At 37.9% G+C, this 21,722-nt stretch overlaps 1 protein-coding gene across 3 annotated transcripts in view; it reads left to right on the plus strand.

Moving 5' to 3' along the window:
- CCDC169 (coiled-coil domain containing 169) overlaps positions 1 to 21,722 on the plus strand; it is a 66,334-nt gene that overhangs the window by 13,627 nt on the left and 30,985 nt on the right. For 2 of the 3 annotated variants that reach the window (XM_011943022.1, XM_011943023.1), the window contains one exon: positions 37 to 77. In XM_011943022.1, coding sequence (XP_011798412.1) covers positions 37 to 77 — 41 coding nt within the window. The remainder of the gene's footprint in view (positions 1 to 36; positions 78 to 21,722) is intronic. The other variant, XM_011943024.1, reaches the window with a different exon arrangement.

Here is a 21,722-nt window from a genome sequence, read left to right on the forward strand (position 1 = left end):
ATATAACATTAAGTGCTCATATTTGATTTATTGTAGATAGACTGTCTTCTATTCGTGTCTATGAACGAATGCCAGTGGTGAGTAGAAATATGATTAAACACAAAGAATAATTGAAGGAAATTATGTCTATTTTTTTCAGACGTATTTCAAACAGAAGTTTGAAGACTAGGGCAAGGTCCAAATAAACTGTTTTTTTCAGGGGACCTGTTTGAAGTAACAACTAATAATTTTCAAGTAGCTATAGGTGGAGCACTAAGTTGCCAGCTATATTCACAGGCATCCTGAAGAGCAGAGCATGTATGGATATTGCTTTTTGAATCACTGCCAACCTTTAGAGAGAAAGATATAGACAAATACTGTGTTTTTGCTAATAATGGATCAAGGAGAGATAAGTGTTTTTGTACACTTGTTATTTTCAACCCAGACATGCCTTTATTTCCATATCTTGGAAAGTCAGGAATTTTTCTTTTTTAATTCGAAAACTTGTATGGTTTCCCGTGTGCTGTCATAGAGTTATATCGCCCTCTTGTGGCATTTAGAAATTGTTGCTAGAGCTGTGTTAAGCTTAGCGCCTTTTCTTAATTGCAGGTAGAATTTTATTAGTACCTACTGGATATCAAATATTCTGGCTACCTGTTTCTTGATAACTGAGGCTCAGTCCTAGCTCACGAGAGTGGGTATCACCACCTTCGTGGAGAGTAGCAACAAGTGCTGGTATGACTTGGTAAAATACCTTAGGGCATATCTAAGGAGCATTTAATTGGTTTTCTAACTACTACCTGAGACTCTGGAACATATTCATGTTGGTAAAACTACATTTATTTTCCTTGATGTATTTGTGTTATTTTTGAAGAAAATGTGGTTCTCTAAGAGGTGTAATAATTTAGATCCAGAGACAGAGAATTATATTTCTCCACAGTAAAGGACTGAAGAAATATTAACACAACGAAGAGTGAGACCACAGACTAAGCAGAAAGGAAAGAGAATGAATGTTCAGTATAAATAGAACTGGTCCTCTCTATTCTCTGGAGAGGTGCTTTCATGAGTGTTTGGTACTCATGAATCCAAGAGGGGTATGTCTGAGCAGCAGACATTAGAAATCTAGCCAAGGAGTCAGCGATAGAAGTGTCCAAATGCTAAGCAAAAAGCATTGGGATCCAACAATCCTATATCCAGTCAAGAGACCCTCTTAGCTAAGGAAAAAAGATATACTAAGTCTTATTCTTTGATATAAGAATAATATTTGTGAAATTTAGACATATAATTGCGTAATGCAGACCTACTTTTGGCTTCCTGTTAAATTGACAATTAGGCAAAAGGGCTTAAATTCGTTGTTTATGTGGGATAGGGTATGAATTCAAACACCATCTGTAAATTTCCCGATTCCTTATCCTTGTTGTGGATTGTTTAGTGTTTAGGAGTAATCTCTACAGACATACTTATGAAATTGATGTGTTAGTTTGAATAGTAATTTTGAGTAACTTCGAACTGCAGATTTGCTTACGGGTAGCAAAAGGATGGGCACTCGTTGTTGACTAGTATATGTGTGATATTTCAAATGTTATTTGACAAAAATATATAAAATATTATCTTCAAACTATATCATTAAAGTGGACTTTATTTTAATATAACTTTATCTCTTTTTTATTGTGGTAAATATACATAATGTAAAATTTACCATTCAGCATTTTTTTTTTGAGGGAGGGTCTCACTTTGTCACCCAGGCCAGAGTGTAGTGGTTCAATCTCAGCTCACTACAGCCTTTGTCTGTTGAGCTCAAGCAATCCTCTTACCTCAGCCTCCTGAATAGCTGAGACTACGGGTTCATGCCTCTATGCCTAGCTAATTATTGTATTTTTAGTAGAGATGAGGTTTCACCATGTGTCCCAGGCTGGTCTCAAGCTCCTGAGCTCAAACAATCCACCCGCCTCACCTCCGAAAATTACAGGTGTGAGTCACCACACCCCGCCTGTTTCAGCCATTTTGAAATGTAAAGTTCAGTGTGATTTTAATATTTTGGAAAAAATTATTCACATACGTGAGAGTGAAGCTTTAGTCTTTGTTCTGATATTAGGTTGATGCCTCCAACCTTTTTTTTCTTGAGGTTCACTTTTCTCCTCTGAAGGTAAGATAGATTATATTATCTTGTAAGTGTCTTTCAGTGGGTAATTTGTTAAAATTTTATTTTAGCATGATGTATCAATTAAAGGTTGCATTTGGCAGAATAAAGAGAAAGGTTTAAACAAGTAAAGTTTTTTTTTTTCTGTTTTCTTTTTTTTCCTCATGTAACAGAAAGTATGAGGTTTGCAGTCCAGGGGTGGTACAGTGGCTGTATAATGCCTTCAGGAATCCAGGCTTCCCCTAAGTTTCTACTCTGCCATCTGTTTGTGAGTGGCTTTTGTCCTCGTGTTTAAAGATGGCTGCTTCACCTTCTCAGCTGCTTCACGTTATCATTCCAAAAAAGAAGTAGGTGAAGGAGAAATGGCCAGGGTGAAAGCCAGTCAGGTCTACTCCCCTTCAAAGAGCTTTCTAAGATGCTGCTTCCCTTGACATTTCATTGGAAGTTAGAACTGTATCATATGGCCACCTTCCTGTGCGTGACAGGCTGGGAAATGTAGTGTTTTACTGAATATACAGGAAGAAGAGAGGAGTGGATTGTGAGCATACAGTTGGCTGTATCTGCCACACACAAAGTCATTTAAAGTGAAGGCATTTCATTTTATGTATTTAATTCATTCATACATATTCATTCAGTATGTATTCAGTTGATATTATTTGGAAAATGAAAGGCAAAGAAAAAGAATATTATAAAATCAAACATATCCACTGTTGACAGTTCTGTTTTTAGTAATTTTTGTATGCATACATATTGATTTAAAAGAACAACCAAATGAATAAGTCAGCCAACAAACAAAGTGAAAAAGGATTACAACTAGTTTTTATTGTTTAAAATATAATTATAACCTTACTGCATGGACAATTTTGAATCCTATGCTAATCAGGATAATTAAGTCAATTATTTCTTATGTTATATTCTCTTCATGTGCATTTTTCAAGGCTATATTGTGTTCCATTGTGTTGGAATGCGAATGTTCAATTACTTTTCCCTATAACTTGGTGTTCTAGGTTGTTTCTGGTTTTAATTTTGAGTTAAACAAAACCCACAGAATATATTTGGTGAACACCTCCATATTCTAGTATTTATAAATCTTCAGATCTGTGTCCCTTTTTGATTTTAAATTTTTTAATGAAAACAATTTATAGAGTTGAGATCTCTTTTGTTCTCCTCTCTGTCTTGTTTTTGCTTCCTTTTCATAGGCAAGGACTACCATGAATTTGGTATATATTATTTCTGTTTATTTTTTAATATCTCTCTACATGTTGTATGTATAAAAATGCATTAAAAAGTATCATACTGTGCATATCATTCTTTTACTCTTTAATTCCATTCATGTTAATAAAGATCTAGTAAATTTTATCAGTTGTATAGTATTTCATTATACGTGTATATCCTTAATATATTTATTAGCTTATTTATGTATATCAAGAATTTTTCAAAATCTCACTATGACAAGCATTGCCGCAGTGAATATCCTTATATGTGTCTTTCAGTGCGAAGCGTTCCTCTAGGCTTAGCAAACTTTTCTGTAGATGGATAAATAGTAAATATATTCAGCACTGCAGCCGTATGATCTCTGATCTCTGTTGTAGCTATTCAGCCTTGCTGCTGTAGTATAAAGGGAGCCATAGACAATACCTATTTGGTGGGCTGTATTCTAAAAAATATTGGTTTACAAAAACAGACAGAGGCTGAATTTGATATTTAGGCTATAGTTTGCCCGTCCCTGCTTTAAGGCAGTGATCCATAAACTTTGATAGGTTACAGAATCACCTAGGGCACTTCATAAAAATACAAAGGCCAAGTCCTGTCCTTCAACCTACTTGCCACCTCTATATTTTTATTAACTCTTCAGGTAATTCTAATAAAAAAGTTTGAGAACCTCTGCTTCAAGTATACATATAAAAGTGGGATTTTAAAATAATAAGATAGGTACATTTTCAAATTATTATAAAGTATTTCTGGGTCAGTCTGTCTAAAGACACCCCAGATCTACAGTTAGTTCAGAATGTCTGGAATAAATAAGAGGGATGATGAGCGATGAAGCTGGAAATACATGCAGGGGCTAAATAATAAAGGGTTTGGTATTCATGTTAGGGAGTGTGCATTTTCTTATATTTGATAAGAAGCTACAGAAATATTTTATATAGAGATTGAAATATCCTCCCACCCCCACCCCAACCACCATGAAGAAAAGATCCTCCCACCCCCACCCCAACCAGCATGAAGAAAGGATTCCTCAGGGTGGGTTAGAACTGAATAAAAGAAACCAGTTAGGATGCTTTTGTTGTAGTCTAGGTAAGGGAAGGTGGTTTTTTTAGCTTGGGCAGTATTATATGGGGATGGAGCAGAGGAGACAGATTAAAGATCTATTTAGGAATGAGGATTTCATGAATACTTAGATATTGGGTGATACTGCAAGAGAATTTAATGACAGTTGAGGGTTTTGGCTTGAATAACTTCATGGATTACAATGAACAGGATAATAGAAATTGCAACTAGTTAGAATGTTAGGAAATGGTAAGTTTAGTTTTGTTTGTGTGTATTACACCGGTGATAGTGGTTTGGAAGCAACTGAAAATAGTTTTAGATTATGGAAAATTGCTTCTCTGAAAATAGAGACCACCAAGTCATAAGTGTCACATGAAGTCATAGAACTACAAGGGATTGCTCGGGAAAATATATGCAGTCTGAAAAATATGATTGAGGTTGAAACCTTGGGGAATGCTAACACTTAAAGTGTGAGGAGACACTTTAGGGAATATTATTGAGAAGGCAAAATACTGAGAAAGGATGAGGGGGACAACTGGAAGAATGGTATCATAGAAGTCAAGAAGGGGATGGCTTTATGAATGTTCAGCAAAAGAATGTTCTAGAAACTTCTGCTGTAGGAGAGGATAAAATGCGTTGTCCAGAGTTCAGGCAAATTATTCAAAAGTGAAGAAAGAAGTGCCAATTAGAGGCTAGGATGTTAGGAGAAAATGTGATGTGGTGTGTAGTGAAAGAGTGGGGGTGAGAAAATGTACTGAGTATAACCTATTTTACCTAGAAGCATAGGTTTTAGAATCAGACCGTCATGGCTCAAATTCAGACTATGGGACACTGAGGAAGCTGTTTCATCTCTCTGAGACTTAATTTCCTCATCTGTAAAACTGAGTTAATTAAACTGTCATGCAGGGTCACTGTGAAGATTATTAGAGATAGATAAAACAAATAGCATAGTGCCTAACATAGTAAGCTCTGTGTTAGTTCCTGTCCTATTTTCCCTTGATAAAGGAAAAGTACTATTTTATTAAAACAAATCTGTTGTGAAATTAACCCCAATCACCTTGGAAGGGATAAGCATAAGGCCCGAAGATGTGCAATCTGTTTTCACTTATTAAGTTGTGCTGTTATATAAGTTGTGAATCTTCTGAATCTTCTGGTACCTTCTCTAAACTATAATAGAATTCATTAGATATTTAACACTCTTTTTTTGAGATGGAGTCTCACTCTGTTGCCCAGGCTGGAGTGCAATGGCGTGATCTTGGGTCACTGCAACCTCCGCCTCACAGGTTCAAGCCATTCTCCTGCCTCATCCTCCCAAGTAGCTGGGATTACAGGCGCCCACCACCACGCCCAGCCAATTTTTGTGTTTTTAGTAGAGATAGGGTTTTTCCATGTTGGCCAGGCTGAACTCCTGACCTCAGGTGATCCGCCTGCCTCACCTCCCATTACAGGCGTAAGCCACCTCACCTGGCCGGTATTTAACACTCTTAATAAAAAGTGCAGAACCTCTACTTCCCTTGAGCTATTTGGGTGTACATTTTCTAGTCTCTTCCATGTGCATTCACCAAAAAGGGACTTAGTGCCTACCTGAAATTCCTTCCAACAGTTCCCAGGTATGTTCATCAAAGACTTGTAGCCATCTTAATGTATATTAAAGGTGTATTCTTTTTTAATGTTAATGTTTAAGTTCTGGGGTACAAATGTACAAATGCAGGATGTACAGATTTGTTACATAGGTAAACATGTGCCATGGTGGTTTGCTGCACCTGTCAACCCATCAGCTAAGTATTAAGTCCAGCATGCATTAACTATTTTTCCTAATGCTCTCTACTCCCTCCACCCTGCTCCCTAACAGGCCCCAGTGTGTGGTGTTCCCCTTTCTGTTTCCATGTGTTCTCAACGTTCAGGCCCCATTTATAAGTGAGAACATGTGGTGTTTGGTTTTCTGTTCCTGCATTAGTTTACTGAGGAAAATGGCTTTCAGCTCCATCCATGTCCCTGCAAAGGATATGACCTCTTTCGTTTTTATGGTTGCATATTATTCCATGGTGTATATGTACCACATTTTCTTTATCCAGTCTATCATTGATGGGCATTTGGGTTGATTCCATGTCTTTGCTATTGTGAATAGTGCTGCTTAATGTATACTTTTATATACATTATGTATGTATACTAATGTATATTAAAAGTATACATTCTGAGGATTTCCCCAGAAATTTGGTAGGTCTGGAGTAAGGCGTGGACATTTGTATTTTTTGGCAGACATCTCAATAGGCTCTATTACAGAGCACCACTTGAGATCAACAGATGTAGGGGATCTATATCCCTCAGAGAAAGATGTGCAATACAGACTTGCTTGTGATAAGTTAGTGTAATGTCTCTTATCAACAAGCCCCACCAAAACCCTGCAGTCAATTGTATTGCAAAGTGGAAGTCCTGTTTCTTGACTCATTTAGAGTCATAAAAGTGATGACCCCTATTTTTCTCTTTCTCTAGTTTTCCTATCAATACCCACCCCCTTGTCCTCCATGACACCCAGGCAGCTTGGATTCTTCAGGGAAATCTCTTACCAGTGCTATGCTTTGTCAGTCAGATGGATCCTGTTCCTAAAGCTAGCAAGACTGGCTGGTGGTGAAAAGAATAGGGGAGAAGGTGTAGAAACAAGAAACATTATTTAGGAAAATACTTAATCTCATTCAAACATTCTCTGGAAGACTCTTGATCAATTTGTAGAAAACCAATTCACAGGAAGCCAATTTGAAAAAATCCAAATCCTTGAATATGTTCTAACGAATATAAGTTTATTTAGTAACATTTTAAGAAATGTTTGTTGAAAACCCAAAACTTACGGAAATGATTTAGCATTTAGTATTATTATCGAAAATTACTTAGAAAAAGAATATATTTCAGATTATACGTTCACATATATGAAGGATTTTCCTTAAAGCGAGTTTTTAGTAAGTTTGGAATTATAGGTAGATTGGTCTCCCTGCAAATTAATCCTTTGGTGAACTGACTTTTTGAAGTATTAATCCTTGGCTGTTTGTCTGTCTTCTCTTCTGACATATGTTTCAGTTTGCCATACGACAAACAGGAGAAGAACATATTACAAAAGCAGGAGAAACCTGAAGGAAGAAATGGTTTTAAGTCTTAGTTCTTTTAAACCATCGGGCCATTGTTTTTATCCCACACCAGTCTCTCCTCTCTATTATTCTCTGTTGTCCATGTCATGTCCCACTCTCTGACTTCCAGTCTGTCGTATTACTCATTGACCTACTTATCTTTTCTTCATCCTGATGCCCCACACCATTTGCCTGACTGTAATACTAATTTCTTTCCTTTATCATGATTCAGATTCTTCTTTTAGCTGTGCTGCCTGATGGACATCCAGCCCTGTTTGGGTCTTCCTGGCACTCATTACCTCGCTGTACACCCAGTTAGTCATGCTCCCACTGGGCTCACTCTGGTAGTTTATGCCTTCTGAAAATTCTTAGAAATTTTGTTTTTAATGCCTGATAACCAGTCATTAAAATTAATGACCCTAGAGCACTATTGACATGCATGAAGTGTATATTTTTAAAGTATTGAAGTTATTAAAATGATATAACCTCCGAGACTGCCTCCTGAGGTGTTCTGTGTCAACCCTCACTGGATTTGTGTTCTCCCCAAGGTCAGAATGGTCAATTAGGGGATAGGTACATAGCTTCAAATCACAAAGAGAAAAGTTAAACAGATCTTTTATGTAAATCTAGTAACAGTGCTGTCCACAAGGGGGCATTTGGTATTTAAGTATGTAGAAGGCTGTGTTCTTTCATTGTTGCAGTTGCCTATACTGAAAAGTACTGTGTGTCTAGGAGCTGTGCTTAACTAAATTGTATTCTTCTGTTTTTTCTTTTGTAAGCTTCAGTGGAGTGATTTTTTTTTTTTTACTTTAGTTTTTTGTGTTCTTTAGCAATTATTCATTTAAAAAATAATAAGCGGCCGGGCGCGGTGGCTCAAGCCTGTAATCCCAGCACTTTGGGAGGCCGAGACGGGCGGATCACGAGGTCAGGAGATCGAGACCATCCTGGCTAACACGGTGAAACCCCGTCTCTACTAAAAATACAAAAACTAGCTGGGCGAGGTGGCGGGCGCCTGTAGTCCCAGCTACTCCGGAGGCTGAGGCAGGAGAATGGCGTAAACCCGGGAGGCGGAGCTTGCAGTGAGCTGAGATCCGGCCACTGCACTCCAGTCCGGGTGACAGAGCGAGACTCCGCCTCAAAAAAAAAAAAAAAAAAATAAGCAGCAATGGAATTTTCTTTCTGCTTTGGATAGAGGTGAGGGACTTTTTTAAAAACCTAAGTATACTTTATTTCAGGTGTGTAAACAGTATCTTGAAATTTCTTTCTTACCCTGTTGTTTCAATCTACTCTAGGAAAATGACCTTTAAAAAGCAAATTAAAACAAGAATGTAGGTGAAATATGTTATTGCTTGGAATGCTAAGAAGTTATTAATGTTAGAAACAAAACAAAACAGCTCTTGTATGATAGTAGAAGAATTGGCTTTATGTATGTTATTTTCGTTGTTGTTAATATCTAACAGAGTTTTCAGTTTAACTGTGACATTGCTTTGTCTTTCCAGGCTGCAGTTTTCTAGTATATTACCACTGATTTATATAATCAGATAAAAGCAGCTCCTTGGGAAGATCAAGAACATTAAGTTATGAGTAGTCCAGTGAATTGGAACTGATGGAATGAGAGAGTCTGTTCCTCTGTTTTAAAGATATCTAGTTCATTTTGGAGTCAGTAAAAGAGGGAACCTTAAAGTTATTGTAGTATAGTTTCATATTTTACAGGGATCTCTGATATGTATATTATAAATGGATAATTACAAATATCTTCCTGTTTGTGGTCCAGGTTATTTCATGATTGCTGTAGTTTTTGCAAAATCTATAATGTGTTTTTGTCTTCTCCCCAGGATAATTTATTTTTATGCTGGCCTTATTCCCATGAGATTGCCCCAATGACACATCATAACTTCCTGAGTTATAGTATAATTTCAAAGCATAGTATGTCTAAAACACAACTCATAAGAAGCAGGTACAGAGGAGAGTGAAGTGGGTTCCAGGAATTCTGGACCACACCAGCTGTAACTGGGTGGGGGCAGTGCTGAGGCTAACTGCAGAAGAGAAAATACTTCGTGTCTCTATGTTGAGCCTGGAGAGAATGAACACCCACAGAGCTGGGAGACAAAGTCGTGTGTTAGAGGCTGGAAGAAGAAACCAAGGTGTTAAAGCTTAAAGCTAAAGACAATGGTGAAGAGAGAAAGAAGGACAAGGCACGAAGACCACAACTCCTATGAAGCTGCTTCTTAATATGTTTTCCACATGGTGCCTATAAGGCTTTAGAAATTAGTACATTATAAAAAAAATTTAAATAAAAACATTGATGGAATTTCTAACTTAAATACCAGGGTGGGTTGTTAACGATCTCAAATGTGATCTATTTTAGAATTCACAGGTTTTGAGTATAAAATTATTATTTTTAAATCTAGCAGAATAGTAGAAATATTATTGAAGCAGTAGTTGTATTGTGCTTTAAAAAATGCAAATGCGCCTAATTAGAATGTTCCCCATTTTAGTCAAAACATTTTTTGCTTGTGAAACTAGTAAGTAAGGCAGTATGTGTGTGGGGCCTCAGTTAGGAAATTTTTTTAATGACTATTACATCATTGGGTGTGTTCACTTTTACATGCTCCTGTCTCACAAACCCATATTCTTCCCATGTATAAAATTCCTAAAGTACTCCCACCTGACAAAATCCAATAACACATGTAAAATTGGAAAACTGGGTATAATTGGGTATAATTAGTTTAAGTAAAATCATAATTTTTATTTTGGTAAAGTTGAGTTTGAAGTGTGAAGAAAATGTTAAGAATAAGCACCCAGGGGCCTACTTTTACATTTGGATCTGATATTTATTAGACAAGAAATGATAGCTGATCATTGAAATGAATGGATAAGAAGAAATCTCAGCAGGTGAGTGATTTAAACAAATTTTGGAAGGCTCATAGCTGGAAGAATACAAATTGACTTGATAGAAGTTGAGGAAGCAACAAACAGAGTGCCTACAGAGAAGAATATTGGTGAAAATAATGCATTCACTCTTCTGACCTGCTTCGTGCTTTAGAACTTGGCAGATATGGAAGAAGATGGGGGTGAGAAAGGAGCTGAAAACTGGGAGACAGTTGAAGATGAACACATGGAGCAGTTGGTCACTGGGACCCCTCTGCCATCCCATGCAGCCAGGATACTCTCCTTCAGTTAGGAGTCTATTTTCTGGAGAAATTAAACTGCAATAGCTCTTGTACTCTGGAGTTTCAGACACAGAGATGTGTGAGTGAGATAGAGGTCTAAGAATGATGGGATCAAATGAAAATATGCAGTCTGAATAATGGAACTCTCAGCTCTCTTCTCCTGCCCTACTCCATGAAACCAGCAGATAGGATTAAATGTTAAGGGTTAGGAGATTGGAGTATTCTTCAGCAAAAAACCTGAAATGCCCTTTAGAAAAGTTAGCGTGTTGAATGGGAAGAAATAGGAAGAAAAAATAAGAGAAAAAACAATTTTAAAAAAATAGAAAAGTTAGTATGGTGACCCAACAATGAACTTCACAGACTTCCCAGACAGGAAGGTTAATTGAGGACCATAGGTGCTGGGCTTCAAAAAAATTTTACATGTGTTACTACTTTTGTATGAGGTTTATACTTCCTAAGGGCTGTTCTCCGCCTATGATTAAGTGCAGTGGAGCTACTAAGGCAGACCCATTCCCACGAAGCATGGGACTCCATTGTCAGCTGACTTCGACTTAAAGTTCCCTGATGGCTTTTTTCAAAAAGTTTTTATTTCAATACATTTTGGGGTACAAGGGTGTGTGTGTGTGTGTGTGTGTGTGTGTGTGTTTTCTTTTTGTCACATGGATGAATTATACAGTGGTGAATTCTAAGATTTTAATGCACTCATCACCCGAGTAGTGTACATTGTCCCTAATGTGTAGTTTTTATTGTTATTTTATTTTATTTTTAGTTTTTTTCTTTTTTGAGATGGAGTCTCACTCTGTCACCGGGTAGGAGTGCAGTGGTGTAATCTCGGCTCACTGCAACCTCTGCCTCCTGGATTCAAGCGATTCTCCTGCCTCAGCCTCCTGAGTAGCTGGGACTACAGGCATGTGCCACCACTCCCGGCTAATTTTTTTTGCATTTTTAGTAGAGACAGGGTTTCACCATGTTGATCAGGCTAGTCTCGAACTCCTGATCTGTGATCCGCCCGCCTCAGCCTCCCAAAGTGCTGGGATTATAGGCATGAGCCACCATACCCGGCCACTAATGTGTAGTTTTTTTATCCTTTCCTTCCCTGCCAGCCACCCGCTTCTGGGTCTCTAAAGTTCATTATATTACTCTGTATGCTTTTGTGTACTCACAGTAAAGCTCCCACTTACAAGTTAGAACATACAGTTTTTAGTTTTCTACTGCTGTGTTACTTCACTTAGAATATTACCCTTCTATTCCATCCAAGTTACTGCAGAAGACATTATTTCATTCCTTTTAATGCCTGAGTAGTATTCCATGGTGTATATATAACCACATTTGCTTTATCTACTTGTTAGCTGATGGGCACTTAGGTTGGTTCCACATCTTTGCAATTGGGAACTGTGCTGCTAAAAACATATGTGTGCAAGTGTCTTTTTTGTATAATGATTTCTTTTTCTTTGGGTAGATACCCAGTAGTGTGATTGCTGGATCAAATGGTAGATCTACTTTTAGCTCTTTAAGGAATCTCCATACTGTTTTCTATAGAAGTTGTACTAATTTACATTCCCGTCAGCAGTGTATAAGTGTTCCGTTTTCCCTACATCCATGCCAACGTCTATTGTTTTTTGACTTTTTAATAGCCATTCTTGTAGGAGTAAGGTAGCATCTTTGTGGTTTTAATTTACATTTCCGTAAGGATTAGTGATGTTGAGCGTTTTTCCGTATGTTTGTTGGCCATTTGTATATCTTCATTTGAGAAATATCTATTCATGTCCTTGCCCACTTTTTGATGGGATTTTTTTTTCTTGCTGATTTGTTTGAGTTCCTTGTAGATTCTAGATTCTAGTCCTTTATCAGATGTGTGGTTTGCAAATATTTTCTCCCATTCTGTGAGTTGTGTGTTTGCTCTGATTATTATGTCTTTTACTGTGCAGAAGCTTTTTAGTTTAATTAGGTCTCATTTATTTTTGTTTTTGTTGCATTTGCTTTTTGCATCTTAGTCATGAATTCTTTGCCTAGGCCAATGTCTATGAGAATTTTTCCAACCTTGTCTTCTAGAATTTTTATACTTCCAGATCTTATATTTAAGTCTTTGATCTATCTTGAGTTGGTAAGAGATAGGGATCCAGTTTCATTCTTCTACGTGTGGATTGCTAGTTTTCCCAGAGCCATTTATTAAAAGGGGGGTCCATTCCCCAGGTTATGTTTTTGTATGCTTTGTTGAAGATCAGCTGGCTGTAAGTATTTGGCTTTATTTCTGGGTTCTCTATTCTGTTCCATTAATCTATGTGCCTGTTTTTTATACCAGTACCATCCTGTTTTGGTAACTATACCGTTGTAATATAATTTGAAGTCTGGTAACATGATGCCTCTAGAGTTGTTCTTTTTGATTAGGATTGCTTTGGCTATTTGGGCTCTTTCTTGGTTCCATATGAATTTTAGGATTTTTTTTTTTTCTAATCCTTTGAAAACTGATGTTGGTATTTTGATGGGAATTGCACTGAATCTATACATTGCTTTGGGCATTATGGTCCTTTTCACAACAATGATTCTTCCAGTTCATGAGCATGGGATGCGTTTCCTTTTGTGTGTGTGTCATCGGGGATTTCTTTCAGTAGTGGTTTGTAGTTCTCCTTGTAGAGGTCTTTCACATGCTTTGTTAAGTATATTCCTAGTTTTTTTGTTTGTTTTGTTTTGTTTTTGCAGCTACTGTAAAAGAGATTGAGTTCTCGATTTGATTCTCAACTTGGTCATTTCGTTGTGCAGCAGTGCTACTGATTTGTGTACATTGATTTTGCAACCTGAAACTTTACTCAATTTGTTTATCAAATCTAGGAGTCTTTTGGGAGGAGTCTTTAGGATTTTCTAGGTATACGATCATGTCATCTGAAAACAGCAATAGTTTGGATTCCTCTTTTCCAATTTGGATGCTCTTTATTTCTTTCTCTTGCCCGAATGCTCTGGCTAGGACTTCCAGAACTATATTCAATAGGAGTGGTGCAAGTAGACATCCTTGTCTTGTTCCTGTTCTCAGGGGGAATGCTTTCAACTTTTCCCAATTCAGTATGATGTTGGCTGTGGGTATGTCATGTATGGCTTTTATTATTTTGAAGTAAGTCCCTTCTATGTCTAGTTTGTTGGGAGTTTTTATCACAAAGTGATGCTGGATTTTGTCCAGAGCTTTTTCTGCATCTATTGAGATGATCATATGGTTTTTGTTTTTAATTCTGTTTATGTGATATATCACATTTATTAACTTGCATATGTTAAATCATCCCTGCATCCCTGGAATGAAGCCCACTTGATCAAAATACATTATCTTTTTGATGTGCTGTTGGATTCAGTTAGCTAGTATTTTGTTGAGGATTTCTGCCTCTATGTTCATCAGGGAAATTGGTCTGTAGTTTTCTTTTGTTGTTGAATCCTTTCCAGGTATTAGCATCAGGGTGATACTGGCTTCATAGAATGATTTAGGGAGGATTCCCTCTTTCTCAGTCTTTTGGAATAGTTTCAGTAGGATTGATACCAGTTCTTCTTTGAATGCCTGATAGAATTTAGGTGTGAATCCAACTGGTCCTGGGTGGTGGTGGTGTTGTTGTTGTTGGCAACTTTTAAATTACTGATTCAATCTTGTTGCTTATTACTAATCTGTTCAGGATTTCTGTTTCTTCCTGATTTAACCTAGGAGGGTTGCATGTTTCCAAGAACTTACCATTTCCTCTAGGGTTTCTAGTTTGTGCACATAAAGGTAATTATAGCAGTCTCAAATGATTTTTGTTTTGTTTTTTAGTTGGAGTCTTGCTCTGTCACCCTGGCTGGAGTGCAGTGGCACAATCTCAGCTTACTACAACCTCCACCTGCTGGTTCAAGTGATTCTCCTGCCTCAGCCTCCCAAGTAGCTGGGATTATAGGCGTCCATAACCACACCTGGCTAATTTTTGTATTTTTAGTAGAGATGGGGTTTCACCAGGTTGGCCAGGATGGTCTCGAACTCCTGACCTCAAATGATCTGCCTGCCTCAGCCTCCCAAAGTGCTGGGATTACAGGCATGAGCCACCATACCTGGCTTGAATGATGTTTTGTTATTTCTATGGTGTTGGTTGTAATGTTTCCAGTATCATTTCTAATTGAGCTTATTTGGATCTTCTCTCTTCTTTTCTTGGTTAATCTAACTAATGTTCTATTTTGTTTATTTTTTCAAAGAGCCAGATTTTGGTATCATTGATCTTTTGGGGCTTTTTTGTTTGAATTTCATTTAGTTCTACTCCGATCTTTTTATTTTTTTTCTTCTTGTAGCTTTGGGTTTAGCTTGTTGTTGTTTCTCTAGCTCCTTGAGGTATGATATTAGGTTGTCAATTTGTGCTCTTTCACCTTTTTTGATAGAGGCATTTAGTGCTATAAACTTAGCACTGCTTTTGCTGTATACTAGAGGTTTTGATAGCTTGTGTCATTATTATCATTCAATTCAAAGAATTTCTAAATTTCCATCTTTATTTCATTGTTTACCCAGATATCATTCAGGAGCAGATTATTTAATTTGCATGTATTTGTATAGTTCTGAGGGTTCTTTTTGGAGTTGATTTCTACTTTTATTGCTCTGTTGTCTGAGAATATACTTTATATGATTTCAATTTTTAAAAATTTATTGAGATTTATTCTGTGGCTTATCATATGGTCTGTCTTGGAGAATGTTCCATGTGCTGATGAGAAGAATGTTCTGTAAATATCTGTTAAGTCCATTTGTTCTGGAGTGTCATTTAAGTTCACTGTTTGTTGACTTTCTGTCTCAAAAATCTGTCTCGTGCTGTCAGTGGCGTCTTCCACCATTATTGTATTGCTGTGTCATTTCTTAGATCTAGTAGTAATTTTTAAAATTTAAACATTTTAAAATGTTTTATAAATCTGGGAGCTCCAGTGTTAGGTGCATATAAATTTAGAATTGAAGTATCTTCTTGTTTAATTGATCATTTTGTCATTATATACTGACCATCTTTGCTTTTTTTAATGTGTTACTGCTTTGAAGTCTGTTTTGTCTGATATAAGAATAGCTACTACTGCTCACTTTTGGTTTCTATTTGCATGGAATATCTTTTTGCACCTTTTTACCTTGAGTTTATATGAATCCTTCCATGTTAGGTGAGTCTCTTGAAGACAGCAGATATTTGGTTTGTGATTTTTTAAATTAATTCTGTGTTTTTTAAGCAGAGCATTTAGACCATTTACATTCAGTGTTAATGTTGAGATATAAGGCACTGTTCTCTTCATCATATTAATTGTTACCTAGATGGTTTTTTTTTCCATTGTGTTATTGTTTTGTAGGCCCTGTGAGTTTTAAGGTTTCAAGAGGTCCTGTTTTGGTACATATTGGGCTTTTGTTTCAAGGTCTAGAACTCCTTTTAGCATTTCTTATAGTTCTGGTTTGGTAGTGACAAATCCCTTCAGCATTTGTTTGTCTGAAAATGACTTTATTTCTCCTTCATTTATGAAACTTAGTTTTGCTGGATACAAAATTATTAGCTGAGAGTTATTCTGTTTAAGGAGGTTGAAGATAGGACTGTAATCTTTTCTAGCTTGTAAAAATATGAAATCTTCATGAATTTGTGTGTCACTCTTGCACAGGGACTATGCTAATCTTCTCTGTATCATTCTAATTTTAGTATATGTGCTGCAGATGTGAGCACTCTTAGTTGGCTTTGCCAAACTTTTCGTAGACTACATTACAGCCTAGGACATTTCTGCTTTCAACCAACCTTCTCTCCCTGTCCTTTACTAGGACTAAGACTTGCATTACTGTCAGACTGCTCTCCTGGCCTCTTCCTGCTCCCTATTTCCTTTTACACAGGTGTGTCTCATAACATGATCCTTTCACATGTAATCCCATCATAGTGTCTGCTTCTCAGAAGACCAGGTCTAAAACTAGGAGTAAGAATAGTGATATGAGAAAATAGGAGGTAATTTGTAACTGGCTCACTCACTGTGTAGCAGGAAGAGTATCTGTTCTGATTGGTAGATGTGACAACAGTAGATCCTGGCCCAACGTGGCAGTTCATTTCATAAAGATTGCACTGATGAGGATCTTGGAAAATGTCCTGTTGGAGTGGAGTACTGTGGAAGAAGCCATGATGCGGGCATTTGCTACTAAGTTTTACTGACAGCCTACATAAGGATAATGAGAGGCTGAGGACTGTTAACAAGTATGTGAAACCAGAAAGTCTTGGTGGTAGCCTCATAAGAGGCCCTCTATACCAGTAGTGGAAGGGTGGACAGAGTAAAACAATAGGCTAAAGACCTAATTGTGAGAGTTGCAGAGCTCCAGAGGCATCTGAATGCTCAGCCCAGGTAGGTCTGTTATGTGAAGGGCAGGGCCCTGATAGGGATGACCAGGGATCCTGAAAGCTCTGATAGGACATCTGGATAGGTGCCCCTGAGGATCTGGATTCTACAAGTCTACCTGGACCCTCCGGGTGTGCAGAGGTGGCCCACCCTTCTCTAATAAGGGCTAGAAGAGTATCCACTGTGCTGGAAAATGCTGTGGAGGCCTCTTCCCAACAAGACAACTGGTTTCCCCCTCAGGAGCTGCACCCACCTCCTCCCCTGGCTGCCAAGCCAATTAAGAATGGTGCTGTTCAGCATCTCTAGTTAAAGAAAGAAAAGCAAAAACATACGAGCAGGAGGCTGAGGACAGCCCAGCAGAAGGCATAATTCTTTTACTCGTTTCCCAGATCTGAACCAATTTCCAGAACCAGAAACTACTGACCAAAGAAGTGGCTGGATTCCTAAGAAGGGCCCTGCAATACTAGTCAAAGTTTATGTTATGACAGTATCCATAGTCCTCCCAAAAGGGACCTCTGGCCATTTACACAGGTGACTGTACACTGAGGAAAAGGAAATAACTAGCTCTCAAGGACGATTGAGCACAGAGTCCGAGTTGACATTCATTCCCAGAGTGGGAATCTATGACCAAATTCCAAATCACAGTGGGCTCCATGTGCCCACAGACTCCTCTACCCCTACAGTGATAATTATCTCCATCACCAAGTACATAATTGAAATAGATATACTTGACAGTTGAAAGTTACTCCCTTGTGGGTCCCTATTCTCTGAAGTAAAAGCTATCATGGTAGGGAAAAGACCAAACAAAAACTTCTGAAACTACTCCCTTCACCAGACCAAAATTGTAAATCAAAAACATGTCTTATCCCAGGGAAGACAGTAGAGAGTAGTGCCATAATTAAAGACTTAAAAGATGCAAATATACTGGTGCCTATCATAGCTGTCTTTAATTTGCCAGCCTAATGGCTGCAGAAACTGGATGTCTCTTGGGGAAAAACTGTAGGCACTACAGACTTAAATTAGTAGCCTCAATTGCAGCTACTTTGCCTGATGTGATATTACTGCCAGAGCAGATTAATAAGGTTTCAGGTACAGGGTATGCAGCCATTGATTTGGAGAATTCATTCTTTTCATTTCAGTTAGAAAAGGGGATCAAAGTATGTGACTCCTTGTTTCAGCTAGAACATGTATACAGCTTGAAAGTTGTCAATCTTGTCATTACAACTTTCAAACTGAAAATCAGGCTGGGCGCAGTGGCTCAAGCCTGTAATCCCAGCACTTTGGGAGGCCGAGACGGGCGGATCACGAGGTCAGGAGATCGAGACCATCCTGGCTAACATGGTGAAACCCCCTCTCTATTAAAAATCCAAAAAAAAAAACAAACTAGCCAGGTGGTAGGCGCCTGTAGTCCCAGCTACTCCGGAGGCTGAGGCAGGAGAATGGCGTAAATCCGCAAGGCGGAGCTTGCAGTGAGCTGAGATCTGGCCACTGCACTACAGCCCGGGTGACAGAGCAAGACTCCATCTCAAAAAAAAAAAAAAAAAAAAAAAAAAAAGAAAATTAGTGACTTTTCTTGGACCGATTAGAAAATTGTGTTTGCAGGGCAAACTCCTACCCTGAAATCTGGATAAACAGACAAAAGTGGACAGTCACAATTGAGATCTGTTCACCTAAAATGAGAACTGTTAGAATTGTAAACTGGTAGGTGCACCTGAATGGTAACTTTGATTAATTACTGGAGGGAAAATAGACAAATCCATTGTGAAAGTTGGAGACTTCAACATCCCACTGTCAGTGATTGATAAGCAGGCAGTTGACCTGAACAGTGCTACCAACCAACTTGATCTAATTGACATTTATTGAGTATTCTATCCAACACCACCAGAACACAGATTCTTCTCAAGCTCACATGTAACATTCATTAAGATAGACCACATTCTGAATCCCCTATTAGATGCTCAGCTTCATGAGGACAGGGTCTGGGTTTGTAATTCTTAGTGTGCTATTCCTAGCACAATGCCTGACACATAAGAGGTGCTTCATAGGCAGTTTTTGAATAAATGAATGAATTGTAAAATTAGGCCACGAGACAAGGAATCTAGTCAGGTTGGGAACAGCAGTAAGATATAGTCTAAGTCACAAAGGAAGTACAGGTATATTAAAAATGTTTAGGCCTCAAGAGTTAGAATTGCAAATTTACACCTGAAAGTAACAGCAAACATCCTCTGTCATAGAGACTGCCACTTGACTAATATTCCTAAGTCCCTGTTTTCATCATGTCTCTTCTTTAGTAACTTGGAACAGCTCCCAGTTCTTAGACTCCTGAGCCTAACATGTTAAGCCTTCTTTATCCAGGTCCTTCCCTAGGTATCTTACTTTGTCTTTTGTTTATTGCTCAAATATTTTGCTTCAGCTCTATCACTAACATTAAATAATCGTTTCTGATTCAAGCCTGTGACCAATAGATAGCTCTTCCCATTTCACTTTTTCCATCAAAATCCTTCTCATTTTAAGGATTCTGTAGCCCATGTTGATCAACTTCTTTTAAAAACTTCTGAAGTATTTATTGTCTATGTTTCACATTTTGGCTTTTAATAACATACTGCCTGTAATTTTAACTGCTATTTGTATGTACTTTTTTTGGGTATGAATTTCTAAAGTTTTGAATCCCATCTAATTCAGGTCATCTTTAATGCAAAAATAATTTGTGTTGCAGAAAGTTATTTGTAAGCTAACTTCTTTTAGAACTTAGAATACATTTTCCATTAAAACTATACTAAAAAGGGTTGGAATCATTTTACATCTATAAATATATTTAACAAATTATGTAACTGATCTACGTTACTATGGTAGCCTAAACTTGGAATTCTTGGAGCAAGCGTCCATGTAGCAGAATTTTGAACTACCTCCCTCACCCCCTGATTACCCCTTCAAAAGCTCTTCATATTGAGCAGATTATTTCATAGGGCTTTAATTTTCTATAAAATGACTCAGTTTAGCTTCTTGCATATGTTTGCCTTTTATTGATTTTCTTCCGGAGCAAATTTGTATTTGGGGGAAGGGAACTGGAAACCATTCATGATACTAGTGTGTAATTAATTTTTGAAGAATAATAATACCTACCTGAGAAATATCATCCAATTACGTTTTAACAGGGATGTTAGTCAAATATATATAGTGAGGATGTGTCATTTCTCAGGGATTTGTTTTATCACTAGAATTATTTTGAGAGACTGGAACTTGCCCTGTTTCACTGAATTATTCTCTTAATATAATTTTTAAAATTCTAGTAATTGTTAAGAAGTATCTAAGAGAGAATAAAGTGTTTAGAGAAGTAGCTGTGTTTCAGGAAGGTATGAGCTCTGAAATATCTTGCAGTTTTGCTTTGTGGAGATTTAAGTCAACTGCTTCCATTTTTCTTTGAAGGATTCTTTTTTTTTTTCTTTTTTTTTTTTGAGACGGAGTCTGGCTCTGTCGCCCAGGCTGGAGTGCGGTGGCCGGATCTCAGCTCACTGCAAGCTCCGCCTCCCAGGTTTACGCCATTCTCCTGCCTCCGCCTCCCAAGTAGCTGGGACTACAGGCACCCGCCTCGTCGCCCGGCTAGTTTTTTGTATTCTTTAGTAGAGACAGGGTTTCACCGTATTAGCCAGGGTGGTCTCGATCTCCTGACCTTGTGATCCGCCCGTCTCGGCCTCCCAAAGTGCTAGGATTACAGGCTTGAGCCACCGTGCCCAGCCTGAAGGATTCTTTTAATAGATTTAGTGACCTAGATCATAACCAATATAATTGAGAGAATTTGACTTGAAGATTTTTTTCCTTTAATTTGCAAGAGTGTGAGAACTCATTGGAGTCACTGAAAATGATCAGTTATCAGTTGGGGATTAAATTTTAAACCAAATGAGTGTATTATTGCTCTGACCTCTAACCCTTTTTTTCTCTACTTTCCTACCAATGTTTTAGGGAACTTGATTGTAAATTCAACAAATACTGTAGCCTCACAATTCCTTGAACTGCTTAATTGTATTAATCCCTCCCTCTCCCACTCCTTTTCAGAAACCCGTATACCATGGCCAAACCCTGGGCTTTAACATCTCCTTTGTAGAGGGCATTTTGGTTTGGTTTGATCAGCATTCCCTCTGGCTTCTTCTAGGACAGAACTCCCCTCCTTCTGCAAATTGTATTTTCTCCTTCTTTCAATCATATGTTTATACCAACAGAGTTTTCTCTGCTTTATATGTCCCCAGAGCTCATTAGTCTAGAGGTGGAGACCTTACATAGACTGGCCAACCATAGTATCTCTTAGAAAAGAGATACTCACCCCCACCACTGATCCAGAGCTGGGCACAGAGACAGTTCAAGAAACCAAGCCCACTAGCTCTGGACGTATAGTTAGATGGCCCTTTTATGCACAGAGCAGAGCCCAGAACATACTTCCTAGGTAAAAATCATTCTTTAAAGATCTCTGTTGGGCTATCCAGTATATACCAATCTTTACCCCTCCAGCCACCTTTATCCTTTCAGTTGGGGCAGGGAATCTTCAGGTTTTCATGATTGAAGGCTTGAGCCACAGTTAAAAGCATATTTGAAGCATGACTTGAATTCCTAGGTATAGTTCAAAGCTAGTAGTACTTTTATTTATTTAGGTATTAGAACTAATCTTTGTGGCACATGTTAGAAGTCCAAGACTGGCAGGACAGGGCCAGTAGGAGACTA

The sequence above is a fragment of the Colobus angolensis genome, unplaced genomic scaffold (assembly GCF_000951035.1).
Source record: "Colobus angolensis palliatus isolate OR3802 unplaced genomic scaffold, Cang.pa_1.0 Scaffold214, whole genome shotgun sequence".
Lineage (NCBI taxonomy): Eukaryota > Metazoa > Chordata > Mammalia > Primates > Cercopithecidae > Colobus > Colobus angolensis.